This window comes from Canis lupus, chromosome 3 (assembly GCF_011100685.1).
Source record: "Canis lupus familiaris isolate Mischka breed German Shepherd chromosome 3, alternate assembly UU_Cfam_GSD_1.0, whole genome shotgun sequence".
NCBI classification, from domain to species: Eukaryota; Metazoa; Chordata; class Mammalia; order Carnivora; family Canidae; genus Canis; species Canis lupus.
The window spans coordinates 33,200,129-33,226,719 of NC_049224.1; the positions used below are offsets into that span (position 1 = coordinate 33,200,129).

Consider the following 26,591-nt stretch of genomic DNA (forward strand, 5'->3'; position numbering starts at 1 on the left):
ATATCAATCTACGTCACTGGTAGGTAAGGTGAAGAGGTGCTGTAGGGTCATATTCATATATTCAAGTTCTCTATCTTGTTGTTTTGACATCTTGTTGACTTAGCTATTTACATAATATTGTATAAGATCTTTAGGAATAAGGATCATTTATTGCAAACTATCCTTTCACTACTCTTCCAGAAAATCGTCGCTACTGGAACTCACCGAAGTTTTCTTCTTAGTGGTAGTTGGTTTTCTACAACTTGAATAGTAGTTGAGGGTGGCATACTCCATCAGAGCAGCAAAGACAAATAAGAAGCAAACAGTCACAAAGAGGTCCATGGCAGTCACATAGGACACACGAGGCAAGGAATTCCTAGCAATGGTACTGAGTGTGGTCATGGTCAGCACTGTGGTGATGCCTGTACAGAGGATAGTTATCAAGATGTAAAAGGAGCCATAAAAAATTCCTCCACTCCAACAGTGATTTATTTTTAGGTAAATTCTTCTCGACATTGTATAAAAGTAATAGTATTCTTAATTTTAATGTCTATACAATTTTGCAAACAACATTTCCATACAATTTTTACCATAGTTCTTATAATAACATTAAAATACCTGAATTAAGTCAACACCTTTCAATTTATTCAGAAATTCCCAAACTATTTCACATTTTGTCTTTTAAATATTTTTAAAATAAAGATAGTTTGCAGAGAAGCTTGAATGGCTCAGTGGTTGAGCCTCTGCCTTTGGCTCAGGGTTTGATCTGGGATCCTGGGATTGAGTCCCCCATCAGGCTCCCCGCAGGAAGCCTGCTTCTCCCTCTGCCTATGTCTCTGCCACTGTCTCTGTGTCTCTCATGAATGAATAAATAAAATCTTTAAAAAGAAAGTTTGCAGTCCCCCATACAGTCTCTCTGTTCCACATCTCACATTGTTCTTCAGCCCATATAAACTATTCCCTTTTTTTTCTTTCTGCAACTTATAAACTGCCACCTTTCTTTGAGACTCAGCTGAAGTACCATTCTTAATGAGGTGCCATTGCTTATGGCTCCTTAGGCAGAGTTGATAACATGTGTCTCTACACTACCCTTATCTTCTATGTGCTTCCTTTCTGCATTAGCACAGAGAATTGCATATATTTTTATAGTCCTTGCATGTCTGTCTCTCTGAATAAATTGTGTGATCATTACAAGAAAAACTGTGTCTTGCTCATCTTTGCTTACTTGTTGTCAGGCATTGTGCCTAGCACATTTTAGGCATTTCTGTGAATGCTTCACATAGAATGCATTGATTCATTGATTAATTAGTTAATTAATAATACTTAGTGTTGTTTTGACTTTGACTATTTCATATACATGGGTCAATACTAAAGATTTAATCAAAGACTGTAGAAAACAGATGCATATGTGATGGATGGTTTAAAAGGAAAAAAATTTAAAAAAGGAATGGAGGCTACTCAACATGAAGAAGAATGAACTAACTGGATGATTATTATGTGAAATGAGTTAAGGTTAACTCTCCCCTAGATGAGCTCCTGCAAAATCAGAATCTGCTAGAGGTGCTGGACAGGCAGGCTAGTGACATGGATCCTGGAATCATAGGAATATGCACATTAACACTTACTACCTCTGTTCTTGGATAAGAATACTATAAAATATCCACCTGGCAGTATCACCCTGTGATTGGGTAAGCATGATAGATAAATGCACATTAGTTCCCTCCTTTCTGAGGATCACAGCTCCTGTTTAATGCTTCTTTGTTCCTCCTCAGGGAAGTTAGCCAGAGCCAGTTGGAGAATGAGCATAATAGCACAGAGTGGACAGCTCAGCCATGCATAAAAGGATATTGACTCAGAAGTCAATGCCCTCAGCGTTTCTCTGGGCCTTCTCAGCATTTGGTCATGTAAAGTCACCTACTTTCTTTGAATCTGTTTCTTTGATCAGTACAGTAAAAACAGAATGCCAGGCTCTCTTTAGTGTAGGTGGGAAAGTTGTGATGCTTTATGTAAAAATGCTGTGTAAACTTGAAAAGTTTACACTGATGGCAAGTGTGTTTTTATAAAAATAAAGATTTTTCAATAAACATCTAATTTAACTTTTAAAAAATGAGGTGACCTTGGGTTATGGGCATTAAGGAGGGCACATGATGTAATGAGCACTGTGTGTTATATGCAATTGATGAATAGCTGAACTCTATATCTGAAAGTAATGATATACTATATGTTAATTGATTCAATTTAAATAAAATAAGATTAAAAAATGTGATCGTATCATGTCTACAGAATTTTTTTTCCACAAAATTTAGGGATTTAAAAATTTAATTTTTTTAAACATTTTATTTATTCATAGAGACAGAGGGAGAGAGGGGCAGAGACACAGGCAGAGGGAGAAGCAGGCTCCATACAGGAAGCCTGAAGTGGGACTCAATCCCGGGTCTCCAGGATCACATCTGGCTGCAGGCAGCGCTAAACCACTGTGCCACCAGGGCTGCCCTAAAAATTAAATTAAAAACCCAATGAGGTTAAAACCTCATTTCTCCAAAAATTTTTATCTCATTCATTTTCATTTCCCATTCTGAAATCCCAGTTATAGTAATACATCTTCATATTGTCCTACAGATCATTGAGGCTTTGTTCATTTTTAAAAATCTTTTTATACCTCTCTTCTTTAGATTAGGTAAATTTTATATGTTGGTCTTCAATTATGCATGACCTTTATTCTGCTATCTTCAGTCTACTCTTAAGGCCAGTTAGTGAATTTTTCAGTTCAACTATTATACATTTCATTCTAGAGTTTACGTTTTAATATACTTTACCTGCTCAGATTATCCATCTGTTCATTCATTAACATTATATTTTCCTGTAAGTTCTTTAACATTGTTATAATAGCTGCTTTAAAGCTCGTGTCTACTGATTCAACACCAGATTTGTCTTTTTATATTGACTTTTTTTTCTATATCATGGGTCACATTTTCCTACTTCTAAGAATGTCTAGTAATTTTTATTGCATACTTAATATTGTGGATGATACATTACAAAGATTATTAAGTATGTTATCCTTTTTAAAAACATGTTAAATGCTTTCTTATGACAGATAGTTAATTTCCTATAATAGCTTGGTTTAAGCTTTATTTAGAGGTGGTCTGGAGTACCCCTTCAGTCCTAAGCACAGGCTTTCTGGTGTCTCAGCTAAATATTCTGGTGTTCATGACATTTCTCTCTTCTCAACTGTAAATCTTTTATTTTCCAGGTTTATATATTTCCAGTATCTCTATCTCCTTAATGCCACCATGGTGACTCTTTGACAGGACCTTCATAGCTTCAAGTTATGCAACCATTACTACATATTATATTGTTTAGAAGCTGATTTTTCAAGTCACGCTCACTATGACACCCAGCATTTGTAATTGTAAGGTCATAACCCCAAGAACAGTTACTAAATTTGTGTTGTAACTTTGCTGGATTATTTCCCAATTCTATTATGTATTTTTTATAAGCATGCAAAACAAACACTGGGAGGATAGTGCAAGCTAGTTTATCTTGCTCAAAAAAGTACTTTGTTTTTAAAAAAAGAATAGGGATCCCTGGGTGGCTCAGTGGTTTAGCGCCTGCCTTTGGCCCAGGGCATGATCCTGGATTGAATCCCATATCAGGCTCCCTTCATGGAGCCTGCTTTCCTTTCTGCCTGTGTCTCTGTCTCTGTCTCTGTCTCTGTCTCTGTCTCTGTCTCTCTCTCAGTGTCTCTCACGAATAAATTAATAAAATCTTAAAAAAAGAATAAAGTAATAAATGCAGAGAAAACACAAGGTAATATGAGAAACTTTGCAAGGATTTTGAAATTGAGGGAGCTCCCTCTTTCCTGAAAGACATTTGTCTGGGCAAACAACCTCTATATTCAGTCTTGTATATTACCTTTGTTCACAAATCAAAATATTGGAAATTAGGTAACATTCTTATCATAAAGAAAAACTGATCTAAAAATGTTACATACACAATTCTAAAACCACTGAAATTTAATCTTTTATTAAGAGGACTTTGAGGGTCAGAGAAAAATTAATGAAAAGATCCTGAGCTTAAAAAAAGATACTGAGCTTTATTGTGTAGATTATAACTTTATAAGATTGTTAAACAATCAGAACTTTTGTTGAGAGACTATTTTACTGATATTGTCTTCAATTCTCAAAAATGTGTGAAAAGTTGTGTCTCTTTACACTAATGAGGCTTTTCAGTGTGACAGATTCTCAGGGTGTGACTACATTTTTTTATGATGACATCATCCTTAGAGCATAGGATCAGATGATGTAATTGATGTGTTCTGCATCCTTAACCCCAACTTATTTTAAGTGGCATACTTGGAATTCCATTGTCAGAAAGAAGAGTCTGACTTGCCTACTTGAAATAATTTAAGCACAGTTTAAGAAGCCCTCAAATTAGATCAATTACATATGAACTGTCTCTCTCACTGGAAGTATTTTTGTGAATAGTTCTGTATTAGTAAATAAAATGGTGAAAGATATTTTTTTTATTTTTTTTTAAAAACTCACCTAATGCTGTTCTTGCAGGCGTAGCATCTTTTTTGATCCAAAATGACACCCAGGATAAAACCACGGTCAGTATACAGGGAATATATGTTTGAATAGTGAAGTATCCCATTCTTCTACTCAATTCAAAATATATAGTCATGACAACATAATCACCTGTAATAAAATATTATCAAAAGTAAACGACTTTCTTTGTTTAAGTTTGATTATTTATTTTATTATTAAAAATAATTCAGGGAAATAATTTTGTTAATTGTATGACTTGGATAAAAATATACAACTACAATGCATCAAATTGTGAAAAAAGTCAAAATGCTGTTTTTTTTAAAGATTATTTATTTATTTATTAGAGAGAGAGAGAGAGAGAGAGAGAGAAACAGGAAGAGGGAGAAGCAGGCTTCATGCAGGGAGCCTGATGTGGGACTCAATCCAGGTCTTCTGGATCACGCCCTGGGCGGAAGAAGGAGCTAAACCGCTAAGCCACCGGGGCTGCCCAATGCTGGTGTTTTTAAACTTAATTTTTATAAACTTTATTTTATCCATGGCTGTGCAAGACATTTTACTAGTCACTGGAAAACACACAAACATATGAATTGATAGAGGAGACAGACATGCACATTTCATCTGGGACAGACCATTACTCAACGTGCTATCATTGCTTGAGTTCATCTGAATGTTGAATGTTTAAAAACAAGGGTAATATAACATAATCCACCCTCAAGCAGATCCATAGTCATTTTGTTTTTTCACTAGTAACAGAGCTATACATAAACTTTTATACCAAAATTTGTGTAACAATTTTATATTTCTATTTTTATAGCATGATTTTAGCTTAGCAACGTTGTATTTTGTTTTATTTGATATTTTTATGTTGATCTTATCCTTTCATGACTCCAGAAGTTAGGCTGTGCCAACCCGGAAAACAAACAGAAGAAATAATTTTATGACATTCTGCTTCCTTCTACTACAGCAAAGCCATACCATAAAAGAGTTGGGAGCAAAATAGTTGTTACTAGAAATGCCATAATATTCTCTGAGGTATTAAGAGAGGGTGAATGCTTAATACATTATTTTATTCCAGAATCATCTCTATTTGAGTCCTTTCTAGGCAACTTTCTGCTGAGAGCATATTTGTCTGCCTCTTCCCATTTGACCTTCACTCTTCAATATGCTGGCTTCAGCCTTTTTGGCATCAGAAATTCACTAGATTCTGATTTGAATGATCATCTCCCTCCACACCAATGCCTGCTCTTCTCTCACCAGAGACTTTCTCTCTCTTCAAGGCAGAAATCCAGAAGCCACCTGTGACTCCTTTTTCCCTTCTTCAATTCCTGCATTGCTCTCAATTCCTTTCCCCACAAGTGCCAGATTCTATCAAGCTCCCCACCTATCTCCTGACAACTAGTCCTTTTCCACCACTCCTGACCATTCTATGTCCTACTATCAAAAGGATCATTCTAAAACACAAATATCAATATATATCTCCTCTTATAATCCTTTACCAGCATCTTGCTACCCTCTTATAATTGTCATGACTTTATTATGGCTTATACCATTCTGCATGCAATGCCCCTTCCCTGTAGTCTTCGGACTCTGGACATCAGAATCTCCGTAGGTCCTCAGACATACCCAGATCCTTCCCCATGGACCAATAAATCTTTTCATCTGCCTAGGGTGCTCTTCTTCTTTCTCCTGCATTCCAATAGTTCCACTCACCTTTGAATCTCAGCTTAGAAATCACTTAGTTCACCAGGAAGTCCTCATTGAGCCCCTCCCAAGAATTATTATTAATTCATTTCTATAATCGTTAATATATTTTTAAGACTAATAAACTGGTTGAGTTATAGATAATGTATCTCTCTTCTTTAGCAATAATTATAAGCAATGAATTAGTGTCTGTTTAATGAAAAGATCATAATTAAATCCCATTTTTTACTTAAAAAGATTGACAGGGTGACTATATTAAGCCCATATGAAAACTGCCTTTCAATAATTAGATTTTTTTTGTGGTGTTCTTTTGTAGCAATATTCAGGACAATTGATGGAACATCAATATTGAGATCATTTTCTAAGAAATGCTTAAAATTTTAATCAAATTAGCATTTCAGTACAAAGAAATCAGAATGATTAACCTGAAGCAATCAAAGGACAGAAAGATATTTTTCTAATATGAATGCCATTACATCATTTCCTGGGGAAATATTATTAAATTATGTGCAATATTTAAATGCCTATTATTTTTTACATAAAATTTCAGTTAAAAGCTAAGCAGAAAACAAACAGTAGACAGAAAAACAAAACATAACAGATCAGTTATTAGCACAACATTGATGCAATATCCAGAGTTGAATAATTTTCTCTGCTACGATTGTAGGTTTCTGAGAAAGATAGAGAGGGACAATTTCAGAGAAGACCCACAATTCATTTTAGCAAATCTGCTTTCCCTCAACTTGAAGTAAATGGACTCTCTATATCTGTGCTCAACATATACATTTACCTAACTCAGAGATCTGCTGAACATCCCATTATCAGGTATGAAAATCAAATGAACTGTCAGGGCCACATTCTGGGGCCTGATTCTATATCTCGGTTTGTTCTATGTGAGGTTTTGGGACACATCCTAAGAAGCAGTTCCAGAGAGCCCTGTGGTTCTAGTTTTCCAGCTTTTATAGGGTACAAATACCTGAGGAAGTAGTGGCAGGGTGAATTGTGGGTTCTAGCCCATTGCCCCACACAAGAAGACCAACACATAGCCAATGTGCCACTCATCTTAAATTGGAAGGAAGAGGCCAGGGGGTCCTAATGTCCAGATGCATCACATGTTTCTGTATACACTTAATTTGTGTAGGCCTGGGGTAAAAGAGGAGAGGAGATAAAAGCCCTTCTCAAAGGAGGCAAAAGTCCTTCCCTACATATGAAAACATGTGGCTGAAAAGTTCTTCAGACAGGCCAACCATATGTCTAAATTATATTTGCCGTTAGTTTTAGGGCTCTTGACTGAAGAAAAATGTAGTTCCTTCTATCTGTTCCCCTTCTGCAAGTGTACATAAACCCACACATCTGCATTCACACACACAGACACTCACACACCCCCACGGGCCCAGTCTGCTCCAACTTGGGTGTGAAGTCTCAGCTCTTGCTTCATGTTCCCTAGAAGCTTTTTGCCCCCCTCTCTATGATGTTTTAGCTATTCACCCTTATTAATGTGCAGCTTTCTTAATGTAATTCAAGACCTGGACCAGAATGATTTTGATTTTCTGTGATCATTTCTGCTCAAACCAAAGGTATCTGGGTTTTTGATTGACTCTTAAAGCCACATAATAGGGATCTAGAACTCATAGAGGTCTCCAGAGTCCACCCTGGAATGTGCCTGATGGCCATTTCCTGGGGGAAATATGGAACAGAAACAGTTGGGAAAGGACTGAGAAGTTTCTCTTTGATCTATCAAGGTTAAAAAAAAAAAGTCATGTGGAATTATAAGAACAAGTTGCTCTTTGCCAATAGCTTATTTGTGTGTGTGTGTGTGTGTGTGTCTGTGTCTGTGTATGTGTGTTTCCTGAGCCAATGTAAGAAAAAATATGTGAAAGTACTGAAGAGTTTTTGGAAGAGCATTTGTATTTACTACTTTTTAGCATGATGGCACAGATTTATGAAATAAAAATTTATTAAGCTAATATGGTGTTTCATGAAGTTAGAAGTACAAAGATTAATAAAATACAGAAAGTTCCCTCAAGGCTAAAGACTAGCCAGCCACATCTTCTTAATTCACCCCAGCATTGTTTCCAGACAGAACTATTATAAATCATCATATATTCCATGTCATAGATAACCTTGTTTATTTATTACAGCTTAGGCACCCAAACCTTCCTTTGACTCTCTTTTAAACATCATTGTTAAGTCTCCAGACTTGCTCCCTTTCTGATGACCATGTCTTCTCACACCTTCACAGAGGTATCTTCCCTTGGTCTCCCTTCAAAATATCCTAAGTTAATACCCTTCAAAAACCAGCCAAGGCCTGGTAATTAGCAAGCAATGTTCAGTACAAAAAAGTTTGCCATGGGAAAAATTGTCTTTTTCTTTTGTTTATGACATCCACTCATGAAATTAAATTCTCCATTTTAAGGAATTAAGTCTATGAACCTTTTATGTTATTGCTAATGCTGCTGAGAATCTGTTTCCTAACCTAAGGTCATAAAAATATTGTATTGTTTTGTCTATGAGTTTTGTTTTATTTTTATAGGTTTTGATTCTTCTTCAAATTAAACTTCTTAAATTCCATGACCAGTTGTCATAGCATCATTCATTGCACCCTCAATCATCCACAATGCTACCTCACATGTCCATGTAAGTATGGATCTGTTTTAGTCACATATCCATATATGTATGGATCTATTTCTACATATTGATTCCTGCACAACTACCATATTATATTAATTATTAAAACTGGGAGACACATCTGAAAAGGACCCCAAATTAATCACACACTTGTACAATTGTCTCACCTTGAGTGTAAGAAGAACCTGTGATTTTGTTTTAACAAATAGAATGTAACTTGTCACCTCCTTGATCAGATTATTTTATAGAGGAAAGGTGAATGGATTTTGAGATCTGTTGTTTTTAAGCTAAAGAGAGATCATTATGGGTGGATCTGACTCATGTGAAAACCCCTTAAAGGACTTAGGACTTCCATGAAAAGAGATTCTCCTTCTGGTCTTAAAGAATTAAGCCAACATTAGCTCTACAGCTACAAATAATAAAATTCTGTGAACAATGTAATGAATTTAGAAGTAGATTCTTCCTTAGTCAACCCTCCATATTAGAATGAAGCTCAGCTAATGCCCCAATTGCAGCCTTAAGACAGCCTAAACAGAGGACCCAGATAAGCCAAATCCATGCTTTTTACTCACAGAAACTATTGAGTTATATAGGTGTTTTGTTTTAAGTCACTAAATTTGTGGTAATCTGTTACACAGAAATGAAAAATTAAGGGAAAATGACATCAACAAAATGGCCAAACAGGACGTCTCTCGAACATATCCCACCCCCCCGACAATAACACTAAATTGGCATCCATCCATCTTTGTGCCTTTGTGGGAGCTGTGGGATCCAGGTAGGAGGATATGAAATCCTGGGGCTATTCAAGAATGAAGACAGCCATTTTGAGAAAGCAGACTTTTACTGAAGTAACTGACTCAGCAAAACTAAAAACAGCTCTGTTTGCCTGAGGACTCATCTATAGCCCTACTCGTCATTGGTTATGTTGATAGCACCATATGCCAAGGGACTCGTGAAAAGTCACACCTACTGTTTGTTGGGTAATAGGCATACAGAACTCAATCCCAGTTATGAACCATGAAATGGCTCATGAACCAGATCCAGCCTTCTTGGTCACTACCAGGGAATCTCTGAAGAACATGGATTTAGACATTCACCCACAGATGAGAGAACCTTTGTGGAAGTCCAGGAGTCAGTGGAGATGTTAAAGCTCCCCACCAGAGCAAAAAAATTGGAGACTGGACACATTGAAGAGGAACAGTTTGTCTTTAGCCATACACATTCCCCAAGGCAGCACAGCTCAGTGCCAAGAGAGCTCTTCTTGGTCTGTGATTTCTCCTACAGAGGAAAGTGAGAAAGTGAGTGTCTGGCTTCCCCAGCTGTGTGGGATGTTGCTTATGAGGCCCATTTCTCTCTCCTCTCACACGGAGTGCTGAGTCCTGAGTTGCAGGCCTAGAGGGTGGTGAGCACTGAGAGAATAGCAACCAGGGCTTGGAATGGAACATAATAAAGGGAAACAGATCTTACTAACAGTCTCATGGACTCCATCAGGAAGTCTGCTGCAAGTTGCTGGGGAAACCTCACCTATGGACCGCCCTAACTGGCTCACAGGTGCTTCTACTGCTCTGTGTGTCATTCCTTCCCCTAACAGTGGCTAGCTTCCTATGTGCATTCTCAGTGGTAGTAAGAACAAGCTTTAGTAGATGGCAAGTGAGCACAGGTGGAAAGCTGGCCCAAATCTGTAGGCCTGGGAGAAACTACAAGCTAGAGTACTCAGCAAAGCATTAGGGACAACAAAAGAGAGGCTGTTAGTACCTACTATGGCTTTTCAGGATTGAGAGAAGGCATATAAGTCAAAATATTATGTCACAACAGGGAGCAGGCATACTCATGGAAAAAAGTATGAGAAAGACTCAGAATACCTAGGAGGCTGATGAAAGGTATTTATTTCCCAAAGTCAGTATGCAAAGACTGGAGGAAATGACTGCTACTTCAAATGCAAAGACAGCAATGCAAGACTTTAAGGAATATAAAAAATTAAGGAAACCTGTCCCCAACAAGGATCATGATAATTTTCTAATAACCAACTCCAAATACAGAGATCTGTGATTTACCCAATAAAGAATTCAAAGTAACTATTTTAAGGAAGCTCACTGAACTATGAAAAAACAGAAAGGTAATTTAATAAAATCAGGAAAACAAGACACACAAAAAACGAGAAGTTTAACAAAGATATAGAAATCACAGAAAACGAAGCAAATAGAAATTCTGTAGCTGAAGGATACAATTAATGAGGTGGAAAAAAATGCAATAGAAAGCATCTACAAAAATCAGAAAAAAAGCATCTGAAAAATCAGAAGAGAGAATCTATGAAGTAGAAGAACAGGATCTTTGAAATTATTCGGTAAAAAAGGGAAAAAGAATAAAACATAGTGAAGAAAAGCTATGTGATCTATAGAATATTATTAATAGAAACAATTTGCCAAGTATTGGAGTCCTAGAAGGAAATAAAGTTTTCCTGGGGATGAAAAATATTAAATAGATACTGGATGACTGAAACTTCCTAAATCTGGAGAAAGATTTGGACACCCAAGATCAGAAAGCTGATAGGTAATCCCAACATTTCAATCTAAAATAATTTCACCAAAATACATGTGTAATAAAACTGACTAAAATAAAAGAGAACATTAACAGCAGAAAAAGAAAAGAAAAATTTTCTCATACAAGGGAACCCCAATGAAGCTATCAGCAAAATTCTCAGCAGAAACCTTGCAGGCCCAGAGAAAGTGGAATGATGTGTCCAAAGTTCTGAAGCAGAAAAAAAAAAAATCTTCTAATCAAGAATACTTTACCAAAAAACAAAAAACAAAAAACAAAAAACAAAAACCCAAAAAAAACCAAAAAAAAAACTTTACCTTGCAAGTTGTCCTACAGAAAGGTAAAGACTTTTTTAAAAAGATTTTTATTTATTTATTCATGAGAGATACACACACACACAGAGAGAGAGAGAGAGAGAGGCAGAGACACAGGCAGAGGGAGAAGCAGGCTCCATGCAGGAGCCTGATGTGCGACTGGATCCCAGGTCTCCAGGATCACGCCCTGGGCTGCAGGTGGCGCTAAACCGTCGCGCCACCGGAGCTGCCCAAGGCTTCTCAAACAAACAAAACCTGCTGGAGTTCATCACCACTAGATTTGCCTTAAAAGAAATGCTGAAAGAAGACCAGCATTGCTATGATTCTAAAGCTGGATTAAGGGGACAGCGAGAAAACTATGGGCTTATATTCCTAATGTGTAGAAGTGCAAACATTCTCAACAAAATAAGAGAACAAATTTAACACAAATTAAAATAGTAATACATCATGATCAATTGGGATTTATGCCTGAGATGCAAGGATGGTTCAACATATGCAAATCAGTTTCAGCTCAGGTCATGATCTCAGGATTCTGGGATCAAGCTCCAAGTCAGGCTCCCTGCTCAGTGGGGAGCCTACATCTCCCTCTCTTCATCCCCTGGTCATGTTCTCTCTTGTTAACTTTCTTTCAAATAAAATCTTCAACATATGCTATCAGTAAATGTGATACACATTGTTAACAGAATAAAAGGTAAAAATCACAATCATCTCAATAGATGCAGAAAAAGCATTTGACAAAATGCAACATCCTTTAATAATAAAAATTCTCAAAAAAATTGGTTATAGAAAGAATGCACTTCAACATAAAAAAGGCCATATATCATAGGAGAAAAGCTACCATTATACCCAATAGTAAAAGGTTGAAAACTTTCCTTTAAGAGTAGGAGCAAAACAAGGGTGTCCACTCTCACCATTCCTATTCAACATAGTAGGAAATCCTAGCCAGGGCAGTTAGGTAAGAAAAAGAAATAACAAGCACATAAATTGTAAAGAAAGAATTAAAATTGTCTGTTTGCAAGGTAATATAATCTTATATGTAAGAAATCCTAAAGGTTCTACCAAGAAATTATTAGAGCTGAAAAATGAATTCAGTTAAGTTGCAGGATACAAAATCAACACTCGGAAATCAGCTGCATTTACATATACTAACAATAAAATATCTTAAGAAGAAATAAAGAAAATAATCCCACTTATAATAGCATCAAAAATAATAAAATACTTATAAGTAAATTTAACCAAGAAGATAAAAGATCTGTACACTAAAAACAATGAGATATTGATGGAGGAAATTGAAGAGACAAATATATGTAAATACTTTCAGTGTCATGGATTTTAAAAGATTAATATTGTTAAAATATTCATGTTATCCAAAGCTATCTATAGTTCAATACCATCCCTACCAAAATTCCAATGGCATTTTTCACAGAAACAGAAAAGAAAATCCTAACATACAGATAAAGCCACAAAAGGCCCTAAATAGCCAAAGCAATTCTGAGGAAGAACAAAGGTGGAGGCATCATACTTCCTGATTTCAAACTATACTACAAAGCTACAGTAATCAAAACGGTATAGTACTGGCATTAAAATAGACACATATACAAATGGAACAGAATGAGAGCCCAGAAACAAACCTCCACATATATGGTCAACTAATATTTGACAAAGAAGTAAAAAATATTCAATAGGTGAAATAATCCCTTCAATAAATTGGAAAACTGGATAATCACGATCCCCTATCTTATACCATTTGCAAAATTTAACTCAAAATGGCTCAAAGATTTCATGTCAGTCCTTTAGAATGTAAAAGTCCTAGAAGAAAACATAGGAGAAAAATTCCTTAACATTGGCAGTTCATTATCATATCATTATGATAAGTTCCTTATCAGCAACTTTTTTTTTGGCTATGATACCAAAAGCACAAACAACAAAAGCAAAATTAAACAAGTGGGACTGTATTAAACTAAAAAACTTCTGCATAGCAAAAGAAATAACAAAATGTAATGACAACCAATGGAATAGAAGAAAATAGTTGCAAACCCATGTTTGATAACAAGTTAATATACAAAATATATAAGGAAATCATACAACTCAACAGAAAATAAATTTGACTAAAAATGGGCTGAAAACCAAAATAGACATTTTCCCAAAGAAGACATACAAATGGCCTACAGATACATGAAAAAGTGTTTAGCATCTCTAATATCAGGGAAATGCAAATAATAAGATATCACCCTATACTTCTTAGAACAGCTGATATTAACATGACAAAAAATAACAAGTACTGAAGAGGATGTGGAAGAAAGAACCCTTATGCACTTTTGGTAGAAATATAAATTGGTGAAGCCACTATGGAAAACAGTATGGAGGATCCTCAAAAAATTAAAAATAAAAATACCATATAATCTAGCAATCTCACTTCTGGATATATATCCAAAGAAATATCTGCGTCCCATGTTCATTGCACCATTATTTATGACAGCCACGGTATGGGAACAACCTAAGTGTTCATCTATATATGAATGGATAAAAGAAGAAGTGATATTTACATATGTAAAATTGAATTCTTTCCAGGCATGAGAAAGGAGATTCCGCCATCTCCAATAAACAGCATAGATGGAATTTGAGTGCATTATCAAAATGAAATAAATCAGACAAAGAAGAAAAATACTTTATGATCTCATTTATAGGTGGAATATAAAAATGTTAAACTCATAGAAACAGAGTAGAATTGTGGTTGCCAGGGGCAGGGGTGGGGAAGATGGGGGAAATGGGGAGATGTTAATCAAAAGCTAAAAACTTCCAGTTAGGGCAGCCCCCGTGGCTCAGCAGTTTAGTGCCGCCTTCAGCCCAGGGCGTGATCCTGGAGACCTAGGATCGAGTCCCACGTCAGGCTCCCTGCATGGAGCCTGCTTTTCCCTCTGCCTGTGTCTCTGCCTCTCTCTCTCTCTCTCTCTCTCTCTCTGTCTGTCTCTGTTTCTCATGAATGAATAAATAAGTAGAATCTTAAAAAAAACCTTCCAGTCTTCCAGTTATAGGAATATTGTATATTGTAGGGATCTAATATACAACATAGTCACTATAGTTACCCTACTGTACTTGAAAGGTGCTAATAAAGTAAATCTTTAATGTTATTACCACAAAAGAGGTAAATATGCAAGATGACAGAAATGTTAACGCATCGTGTTGTGGCCATAATTTTGCAATATATATACATGTATCAAATCAAAATGTTGTACACCTTAAACATACATTATATGTTAATAATATTTCAATAAAACTGGAAAAAAGAGATAGAAAAATAATACAATAGCATTGATTATTAGTAGAAAGATCCTCAACCTTAGTATTCTTCTCTAAGCATACCAAGGCTAGCCTTGGGTCTTTGTGTTTCTCTATATAAATTGTACAGTCAGTTTGTAAAGTTCCTTAATAAATATGTTTGGTGTTTTTATTGTAGTAAATCAATAAGCCAATGTATCTTCATTTATTCATAGTTCAAGGTGGCTACCTGGAAGTAGAGCTCTTAGCAAAGCAAAGCTGTAACCCTCATAAAGTATTACTTATTTCCATTTGAATATCCTTCAATGAGATATTGAATTTCTTCCATACAGTTTTGGCATGTCTTGTGTTAAATTTAATTTTTGATGGATATATATTCTGTTTTTTTGGACAATGACATTTTTAAAAAGACTTTATTAGTGACAGAGAGAGAGCACTAGTGGTGGTGGTGGGGGATGCACAGAAGAGGAGGGAGAATCAGACTCCCTGTGGAGCAGGGATCCCAATGGAAGGCTTGATCCCAGGACTCTGAGACCATGATCTGAGCTGAGGGCAGAAGCTTAAGCGACTAAGCCACCCAGGTGTCCCTGACATTTAAATATAAATTATGTTTCTACTTAAATTACATTTTAAAACCTTATATTCTGGCATAGAGAAATGAAATTTAATATGGATCTTATATCTAACTACCTTTAAAATCTTATGATTTTAATAATAATACCCATGGAGTTCTGTCTTTTGGGTTTTCTATGTATAACATCTTAACTTTATACTTTCAAGTACCTCTAGTAATATATTGATAGAACAGGTGTCATCTTGAGCATACATTTTTGTTTTAATTTTTTCTTTTTCTTTCATCATAACATTTAAAAATTTTTTATTTTAATTTCATGTAGTTAATATATGGTGTTATGTTAGTTTCAGGTGTAGTTTACATTCCCACCAATAGTACAAGACCTTTTCTTTTTCTCCACATCCCATCCTCCTTAGCACTTGTTCCTTGAGTTTTGATTTTAGCCATTCCCACAGGTGTGAGATGATATCTCATTGTGGTTTTGATGTGCATTTCCCTGACCATGAGTGATGTTGAGCATCATTTCATGTGTCTGTTGGCCCTCTGGATGTCTTTTTGGAGAAATGTTTGTTCAGGTAATCTGCTCATTTAATTGGATTATTTAGTTTTTTTGTGTTGAGGTGTATGAGTTTTTGATATATTTTGGATACTAATCCTTTATCAGATATGTCATTTGCAAATATATTCTCTCATTAAGTACGTTGCTTTTTAGTTTTCTGGGTTGTTTCCTTTGCTGTGCAGAAGCTTTTTACATTGATGTGGTCCCAATAGTTTATTTTTGCTTTTGTTTCCTTTGCCTCAGGAGGCACATTTAGAAAAAAGTTGCTCCATTCAATGTTAGAAAAATGACTGCGCTTTCTTCAAAGATTTTTCTGGTTTCAGGTCTCACATGTAGGTCCCCAATCAATTTTGAGTTTATTTTTTGTGTATAGTGTAAGAAAGTGGTCCAGTTTTACTCTTTTGCATGTAGCTCTCCAGTTTTCCCAACAGCATTTGTTGAAGAGACTTTCTTTGATTGCAGATTATCATTTCCTTTGTTAAGGATTAATTGACCATATAAGGGTGGTTTGTTTCTGAACTTTCTAGTCTGTTGCTTTGATCCATGTGTCTATTTTTGTGCCAGCACCATACTGTTGATTACTACAGCATTGTAATATAACTTGAAGTCTGGAACTGTAATGCCTCCAGCTTTGCCTTTTTTTTTTTTCCCCCTCCAAGATTGCTTTGGCTATTTGGGGTCTTTTGTGGTTCTATACAAATTCAAGATTCTTCATTCCAGTTCTGTGAAAAATGTTGTTGGTATTTTGATAGAATTTCATTAAATCTGTAGATAGCTTTGGGTAGTGTAGACATTTTAAAAATATTTCTTCTTCCAATTCATGAACATGGAATGTCTTTCCATTTTTTCTGTTGTCCTCAATTTCTTTCATCAATGCTTTATGGTTTTTAGAGCATAAGTCTTCACTTCTTTGGTTAAGTTTATTCCTAGGTATTTTATCACTTTTGGTGTCTGTAAATGAGATTGTTTTCTTAATTTCTCTTTCTGCTACTTCATTATTGGTGTATAGAAATGCAATGGATTTCTGTCATTGATTTTGTATCCTGTGACTACAAATTCTTTTATGAATTCTAGTAGTTTTTGGTTGGAGTCTTTAGAATTTTCTCTACATAGAATCATGCCATCTGCAAATAGGGAAAGTTTTACTTTTTCCTTACCAATTTGAATGTCTCTTAGTCCTTACTCATGTATGATTGCTGTTGCTAGGAGTTCCAGTACTATGTTGATTCAAAATGCTGAGAATGACATTCTTATATTTTTCCTGACCCTTGAGGAAAAGCTCTCAATTTTTCCCCATTGAGTATGATGTAGCTGTATGTATTTTTGGGTTTGGATTTGGATTACTGATATTTTGTTGAGATTTTTTTGCATCTGTGTTCATCAGACATACTGGCCTACAGTTGTCTCTCTTTTGCTCTCTCTCTCTCTTTTGTAGTGTTTTTATCTAGTTTTGGCATTAGGATAAATGCTGTTCTTAGAATGAATTTGGGAGGTTTTCCCTCTTCTATTTTTTTTGAAACAGTGTGAGAAGAACAAGTATTAACTCTTCTTTAAATATTTTTTAGAATTCATCTGTGAAGCCCATCTGAGCCTGGACTTTTGTTTGTTGGGAGGTGGGTTTTTTGTTTTGTTTTGTGTTTTTGTTGTTGTTGTTTGTTTGTTTTTACTGATTCAATTTCATTGCTGGTAATTGGTGTGTTCAAATTTTCTATTTCTTTCTCCTTCAGTTTAGGTAGGTTATTAGAGCCCCTTCCCCTCCCTTTTAAATGAGTACTTGAAATGAATGTGCATTCTGCTGTTTTAGGATGGAATGTTCTGAATATATCTATTAAATTTATATGGTTCAATGTCTGATTCAAAGCCTTTGTTTTTTGTTGTTTGTTTGGATGATCTGTCCATTGATGTAAGTTAAAGTCCCCCACTATTATTGTTTACTATTGTTTAGTTCCCTTATGTTTTCTACTGAATGTTTTATGTATTTGGGTACTCCCATGTCAAGTGCATAAATATTTACAATTGTCATATTTTCTTGTTGGATTGTTCCCTTTATTATTATATAATGTCCTTCTTCATCTTGTTAGTGACTTTTTTTTAAAAAAAAAAAACCTATTTGTTCAATTTAGGTATTGCTATGCTGCCTTTCTTTGATATCCATTTGCATAAGAAATGTTTCTCCACTTTCAACCTGCAATTGTCTTTAGATCTGAAGTGTGTTTCTTGTAGGTAGCATATAGATGGGTCTTGGGTTTTTATTCATTCTGTCACCCTTGTCTTTTGATTGGAGCATTTGGTTCTTTACACTTAAAGTACTTATTGATATGTATGTATTTATTGCCTTTTGTTAGTCATTTTGTAGTTGTTTTTGTAGTTCTTCTCTAATCCTTTCTTGCTCTCTTTCACCTTTTGTTGTCTTTCTTGAGCAATATATTTCAGTTTCTTCATCTTTATTTGTTGCATGTCTATTATTGGTTTTTGATTTGTGGTTACAATTAGGTTTGTATATAACATCTTTTGCAGGTAGCAGTCTATATTAAGTTGGTGGTCTCTTAAGTTTGAACCCATTCTTTACTCCACTTCCCTCAGGTTTTAGATATATGGTTTCATAGTTTACATACTTTTATCTTGTGTGTGCCTTGACTAATTTTTACAGATATACTTATTTTTACTGCTTTTGTGTTTCCTACTTTTCTTATTCTTACTCAAGTTCTTTCCTTTCCACTTAGAGTCCCTTTAAAAATTTCCTGTAGGGCTGGTTTAGTGGTCATGAACTCCTTTAGCTTTCATTTGTCTGAAAAACTTTATTTCTCGTATTCTGAATGATAGCCTTGCTGGATAGAGTATTTTTGAGTGAAGATTTTTCCCATTTAGCACTGTCATGCAACTCTCTTCTGGTCTATAAAGTTTCTGTGGAAAAATCTGCTGATAGCCTTATGGGGTTTCTCTTATATGTAAATGCCTTCTTTTCATTTGCTGCTTTAAAAATTCTCTCATTTTCACTATGTGTTGTCATTTTTAAATAGATTTTATTTATTTATTTATTTATTTATTTATTTATTTATTTATTTATTATTTATTTATTTATTTATGACAGAGAGAGAGAGAGAGGCAGAGACATAGAGAGAGAGAAGCAGGCTCCATGTAGGGAGCCCAATGTGGGACTTGATCCCTGGACTCCAGGATCACACCCTGAGCCAAAGGCAGATGCTTAACTGCTGGGCCTCTCAGGTGTCCCTATGTGTTGCCATTTTGATTACTATGTGTTTTAGCGTGGACCTCCTTTGGCTGATTGGTTGTGGGATCTCTGTGCCTCCTGGATCTAGGTATCTGTTTCCTTCCCCAAATCAGGAAATTTCTCAGCTATTATTTCTTCGAATAAATTTTCTGTTCCATTTTCTCTCTCTTCTAGGATCACTATAATGCAAAAGTTCATACACTTGATGGAGTCACTGAGTTCCCTAAGTCTGTCTCATTTTGTATAATTTTTTTTCTCTCATCTGCTCAGTTTGATTCCTATTACTCTGTCTTCCAAGTTGCTAATTTGTTCCTCTGCCTTCTATAGCCTGCTATTTATTCCATCTAATGGATTTTTAATTTCATTTATTGTTTTCTTCACCTCTGATTGGTTCTTTTTTGTCTTTTTGTTAAGGATCTCACTGATGTCCTCCATTCATTTCTCAAGTTGAGTATCTTTATGATCATTACTTTAAATTCCCTATCCAACATATTTCTTTTTTAAATTTTTTTTTTATGATAGTCACACACAGAGAGAGAGAGAGAGAGAGAGAGAGAGAGGCAGAGACACAGGCAGAGGAAGAAGCAGGCTCCATGCACCGGGAGCTCGATGTCTCTAGGATCGCGCCCTGGGCCAAAGGCAGGCGCCAAACCGCTGCGCCACCCAGGGATCCCCCCAACATATTTCTTATTTTCCATTTTGCTAATATCTCTTGCTATGATTTTGTCTTGTTCTTTCATTTGGAACACATTCCTCTGTGTCCTCATTTTGTCCAATTCTCTGTTTCTCTGTGTTGGGAAAGTCAGCTGTATCGCCTATTCTTGAAAGTAATGGCTTTATGAGGAAGAGCTCCTGCAGTGCCCTGCAATGCAATGTGCGCTTTCACCAGAACCTAGTGCTCCAGGGGGTGTCTTCTGTGTGCTATGTGTGCCCTGCTGTTGCCTCCTGGCCACTTTTTCCTTCAGTGTGCCGTTTGTAGAGGCTTCTTTGCCTGTTGCAGCAGTGTTTTGTCCCAAACCAGGGTAAAATATGTAGTTTAAGTGTGAGTGCTGGTCTGCTTGGGTAATGAGACCTTCTTCTGCTGCTGCTGCCAGGATAGGGCCAGCCTTAGTAGATCCACAAAATGCACGTGGACAAGACATGCGATTTTAACAAGGTGGTTTTGGGCTTCTGTCAGCACTGTTGGGGCTGAGGCTCTGTGAAACATGCAGTGGAAGAAGAGATGTTGGCATGGTATGTGCTAATCTTCTGGGAGAGGAGATCTGAAGTGACAGGACTGTACAAATGTGACTGGTAAGGGCAGATCTGCTCAAGCTCTGGAGGTGTGATGGGCAGGGCTTAGGGTAAGGAAGTTACCTAGTGAATATTGGCACCCTGCTGGTTCCCACAGGTTATGTTGTGATGGGGGGTTGAAGAGGGGATGACACTGGCCATCTCCTTTTTTTTCTAGAGAAGTCCCTCAGTGAACCCTGCCCCTCAGAGACATGCTCTGAGATTTGTAAATAACTCTTCCTCCTATATGTCCCAGGTGTTTGTCAAATTACTTTTTCTACACTATATCACCACAAGCTGTTTGTCTTGCTATCATTTTAAGGGTAGAGATTCAGCTTCCTAAAACCAACTGTCCCAGGCTGTCCCAAAACCAAAGCTGCTGTTTTTAAAAATTCTAGTCTTTAAACCCTGCTTTGTAAGAACTCATGAAATTTGGCCTCTCTTGCTTCCAAAGCCAATTGTTATGAGGATTCATCTTCTCTGTGCTAGCTTCTAGTGTGAGTCTGTTTCTCTCCCCTCTCCATGCCTCAGCATCCTCTTCCCAGTGGACAGCTATGGTTCATTTAGCTCCTCACAGTGTCTCCGCCCTTCCTACCCTCTTTGATATGGCCTCTTTTCTACCTTTAGTTGTGGAGTTTGTTCTGCCAGTCTTCAGTTCATTTTCTGGATTATTTATGCTGATGTTAGTGTTATCTAGTTGTATCCATGGGATAATGTGAGCTTAGGAGCCTCTTACTTTGTCATATTCTCAGCCTCTCCTCTGTTTCTTTATAACCTTTTTTATTTTTATTTTTATTTATTTTATTTTATTTTTTTAATAATAAATTTATTTTTTATTGGTGTTCAATTTGCCAACATACAGAATAACACCCAGTGCTCATCCCATCAAGTGCTCTTTATAACTTTATTAAGACATCTCACATCCTGTTTTCTTGGGATCTCCAGATCCATGTCTTCCTTCATTTCAGGACTCTTTTCTCTGATAATATCTTTAAATATTTTACTTTGTTTGGCTTGTTCTTTTCTTTTTCTCAGAAACACTATGTGTTTGTAAACACTCTGTTTGATCTACATACCTATTGTTTTCTTCTAATTATTCCCTCTTGAGTGTACTCCTCAGTATTTCTAAACCTGTTGTTCATGTTCCTGACCCTGTTTTTGTCAGATTAGATTTTATTATTTCTACTTTTAATGTGGCTTTCATCTTCTATGATCTTATTTCTTCTATTTCTTTTGATCTCTCCCACCCTTTATACTTCATCTTGTCTTAACTTTTTACAACTTTCCCTCTTTTATTTCCTTTTGGCTATTTCAGCATTGAGCTCAAACTTTTTTTCTCCCCAATTACTCTAAGATCTTAGGGAAATGTTTAGTATTTGTTTGGATTCTTATAATATATATCGGCCTTTTGAATTTGTAGTGGTCCATGTTTTTATTAATTCTCTGGTACCTTCGCATAAATCCTATTATACTTCTAACTCAGTGTTAATTGGAATACTTCTTTGAGGTTCAGCCTTACTAGAAAAATAATGCCAACTGAGGTCAATTTAGCATACGTGGTTGTCTAAAGATATTTCTAAAGCCCTCAACTGTCTACTCACCCCCCACCCCCAGGCTTTGTCTTTGAGCAATATCTCCTTAGTATAATTTATAGTGTCTTTTCCTCTTTGCAACCTCCGTATATGAGCATGTCCATGGGTCAGCCCTGAGATCTTCCTTCCATTCTTTTATTTTCTAGGGGATGTCATCTAATTTCAGGAATTAAAATACCATACATGTTCCACACAATATGGATACTCTCTGGAAGTATGGTCACATATATCTTAACAACATTTCAATATGTCCCGACAAATGTCTAAAAAGGATTTCAAACTCAATGTGCAGGAGAAGACTCCTGCCTCTCTTTCTCCCTATTCTGGAATAAGCAGCTCTGTCTGCTCTATCAGCTCTGCTCTTCTAATTGTTCAGATCTGAAGGTTCAAAGCCATTTTTGTTTCTTCTTTTCCTGTCATAATATATATTCAATGCATTAAAAAATACATAAAAGTATACTCAGATTCCAACCACATATTACCACCTCCAGTGTACACTGATGTCCCACCTGGTTATTAGAGGAGTTGCCTAACTTGCTTATCTGCAGACTACTCTCCATCCAGCAGCCAACACAATTCTTTTAAAGTAGAGCGCAGATCAAGCCTTGGCAAGCTCCATCCAAGAACTTCCTATCTCATCAGATAAATCCTCAAAATCTTAAGTTGAACTACAAAGTCCTCCATGGTTTGAGCTTCCTCTCCATTACTAACCCCAATTCCTGCCATATTGGCCCTCATGATATCCCTCAAACATCCCAATTTTTTCTCCTTTGCTCTCACATTTCTAGTTCCCAAACCACCCTCCCAACAGATCTCTGCATTTCTTACCTCTTCACTGCCTGCACTTCCCCAAACAAGATCCCATTAGATCCTTGGATACCTATATAAAATAAGAATGGTTTACCACAAGCAGTGGAAATCTGTTTTATCCTTCCTTGTTTTACTTCTCTATATATCACTTACCACCATCACATATAAGATATCTGTAAGTTTATCAGTTTATCATCTATTCTCCCTTCTTCCTTGAATGTAAGTTTCATGAGAGCAGTTTGTTCCTTTTCTTTGCTTTCTTAACTCTTGTAGGCCCTCCATGAATGTTTGCTGAATAACCAATTAATCTTTTCAGCATTGTGCATCCTCTGACTTTTCATTAAACAGGATATCAATGGGGAATTTTAAAGTGTCTTTGTAAGACATGGGGTTAGGTGTAGTGATTTACTATTTCCTCTTCCATGAATAGTAGCAGTATGATGGAGTGTGTTCTGTCTGTCTGTCTCTCTCTTTTACTGATATATCAATTGTCTTTTCCATGGAACAGAGCCTGTCTCTATGATGCCTTCTGCATCACCTCTGTCTTGTTCACAGGTTAATATACATAGATATATTTCCTTGCACTATCTGTGGAGAGAGCTTAGAAGTAATGATATTCCACCAGCAATGAGCTAATCCAGGACCTAGATCTTGATTTATAATACTATTCCCCAATAAAGAGAACTAGGGCTCCTTGGAGAAATCTCTGATTTTTTGGTGAGGGCAGAAAATAAGAAAGATGAACTTAGAGTGTCTGTGTAGTACTCAAAGTAAAGATGTGGTATAGAAAATTAAATGACAGGGGGTGGGTCAAAGGACTCCTTAATGCTTAAGGCTAGAACAGTTTGAGAAGAAAAATAAATAGAACTGTGTTTTTTAAATTATAATTCAAAGTATAAAATAAATATTCATTAATCCATACTGATATAAATAAAAGGATAAGTAAACAAACACTAGAGGAGAGACAAATTTCCCATGAAAAATATTACCAAATAATTTATGTAGATACTTTCACCTCCAGGAAGTAAAGCATACCTTCCTGCCTGATAAATAGATGTGATTAGTAACTTGCTTTCAAAAGGTATAGTAAAGGGGATTCCTGGGTGGCTCAGCGGTTTAGCACCTACCTTCGGCCCAGGGCGTGATCCTGGAGACCTGGGATCAAGTCCCAAGTCAGGCTCCCTGCATGGAGCCTGCTTTCCCTCTGCCTGTGTCTCTGCCTCTCTCTCTCTCCTTACTCTGTCTCTCATGAATGAATAAATAAAATCTTAAAAAAAAAGGTATAGTAAAAAAGGGGGGAGAGAAAGTAACTTTACAGTGAGGACACACTATGTTATCATCAGTGATAAGTAATGTTCAAGCACTTATCCTAATGTGATGTGTTGAGAATGGTACCTTAACTCTGAGGTCTTTCTTCCCAAACCTTTAACCCTAATCTAATCATGACAAAAACACCTGAGAATCCTAAATTGAGGGACATTTTACCAAATACCTGGCTGGTACTCTCAAAACTATCAAGTTTATTAAAAACAAAGAACAGCTGAGAAAATTTCACAGCCCAGAAAGCCTCAGGAAATATGAATGACTAAATGTAATGTGGTGTCCTTGTTGGGGTCCTTGAATAGAAAGTTATAATATTATGGAATATTATAAGAAACAATATTGAAATCTGATTAGATTTATTTAATAATAATATATCAATACTGGTTATTTGTTTTGAACTTATATACTATAGAAATTGAAAGAGATGTTAACAGAGGGACCTGAGTATGGAGGGTACAGGAACTCTCTATATTGTCTTTGCAAAGTTATGTAAATTTAACATTATTTTAAAATAAAAAGTTTAAATTATTAAGATTATAAATTAGAGATAAGCAATCAAGTGTATGCTAATTGGATTGAGACAAACATTTTTATGATCTATCTAGGTAGGAGTAAAGCATTTCGGATGTGAAGGTATATAGTTTTTCTGCCCCTAATTATTTCCTATGGAAAACTGCCATCTCCCATTTCACTTAGTTCTGGTAAGGCTGTCAGCCATTGTCTATGGCCCTCCTTAAAAATAATCATGTTATCTACTTTTGGCCAATTGCAGCAATTTATTCATTTGCTTGTAGTGATTGCAAACCAATAATATTTTTGCAAACTAATAACTTTTATTGAACCTATCAACCATGTAAGATTTCAGGGCAAATGACTAGTCTAAAATCTTTAGAAAGAGAGACACTAGTTGGCATTTGTTTATTTAAGCATTGCTTACTTTAGATAAATATCACCAAACACTGTATAATCCATTAAGTCTATTGAGCCAAAAGTGTTTACCAAATTACTAAATGTTAAATGTGGGGAGCATGAAAATGTGAAGCCTCTGAGAGCCACAGAGATACAGGTCTCTCATGCTCTTGCAGGTTTCTTTTCTTTCTTTCTTTCTTTCTTTCTTTCTTTCTTTCTTTCTTTCTTTCTTTCTTTCTTTCTTTCTTTCTTTCTTTCTTTTTTTTTTCTTGCAGGTTTCTTATCCAGGAACTTCATGGGCATTCAAAGGGAAAACTCAGGAGAATGCTGAGCAACCATCCAGTGGTGCAACCATCTCCACCGCAACGCCTCTACCCAGGCACACATTGCTGTGCTCTCTGTGAAATAAAAACCTTATTACACAGGAAGAGAGCAGCAAGGACTGTTGCATTAGAGAATGATTGGAAACCTACTGTGGCAGTGGGAGGGGAACTGGGAAATAATGCTCTTTTTCAGGGGAACTGGGAAATAATGCTCCTACTTTGCAGGAATACTTGCTAGGCTCAGCATTACATTCAGTTCACATCTGAAGAACTAGATTCACAAATTCTGCCTATGACTAGATTTTAGTCAAAATATCAGAAAACAACACCGTCCCCTGTTGCAACCACTAACATGCTAACAAGCATTGAATAAAAACAACAGTATGATCCACGTGGAGAAACTGTAAAAGAAAGATTATCTCTAGGCAGATGAAAGGGAAGACCCAAATCCAAGTCAACAGGCTCAAATTCAAGTAGGAAGAAAATTTGAAGCCTGTATCAACTTCCCACCAGATAAGCAAACCCTCACACTAGAGGCCTAAGGATAAAAGGATGCTCATCTCCAAGCATACAAAACATTTACCTCAGTGTCTACTCTTCCATACGACACACCCAACAATAAACCAAGAATAGCAGTCTGAACAGACAAAGCAGTCATTACAAAGAGCCAGACATAACAGAGGTGTTTAAAATAATCATTTAATATGTTAAAGGCTTTAATGGAGAAGGTAGACAACATGCAAGACCAATACTGATTTCAATGTTAAGAAGAAATCTAATAGAAACGCAGGAAAACAACAACAGCAGCAGAAGCAGCAGCAGCATAGGGGAGATGAAACATGCCTTGATGCTGATACCAATAGACTTATCACAGCCAAAGGAAAGAACCAGTGAATTTGACAACAGTTGAACAGAAATAATCCAATCTGAAATACAAAGAAAAAAATGAGTTAAAAAATCAGAACAGAGAAACCAAGAGCTATGGGACAATAACACACTCCCAACTATTTA

The 26,591-nt window shown here is 36.2% G+C and overlaps 1 protein-coding gene and 1 long non-coding RNA gene across 2 annotated transcripts in view; both read right to left on the reverse strand.

The window, feature by feature from the left end:
* The window catches only part of GABRG3 (gamma-aminobutyric acid type A receptor subunit gamma3), a 740,987-nt gene that overhangs the window by 13,328 nt on the left and 701,068 nt on the right, over positions 1 to 26,591 (reverse strand). Inside the window, exons 7-8 of the mRNA XM_038532572.1 lie at positions 4,524 to 4,676; positions 205 to 401 (exon numbers count right to left, since the gene is read on the reverse strand). Of these exons, the coding sequence (XP_038388500.1) occupies positions 205 to 401; positions 4,524 to 4,676 (350 nt within the window). The remainder of the gene's footprint in view (positions 1 to 204; positions 402 to 4,523; positions 4,677 to 26,591) is intronic.
* Positions 26,264 to 26,591, reverse strand: part of LOC119876133 — a 46,896-nt gene continuing 46,568 nt past the window's right edge. The window contains exon 2 of the long non-coding RNA XR_005356891.1: positions 26,264 to 26,506. This is a non-coding gene — a long non-coding RNA (uncharacterized LOC119876133). The remainder of the gene's footprint in view (positions 26,507 to 26,591) is intronic.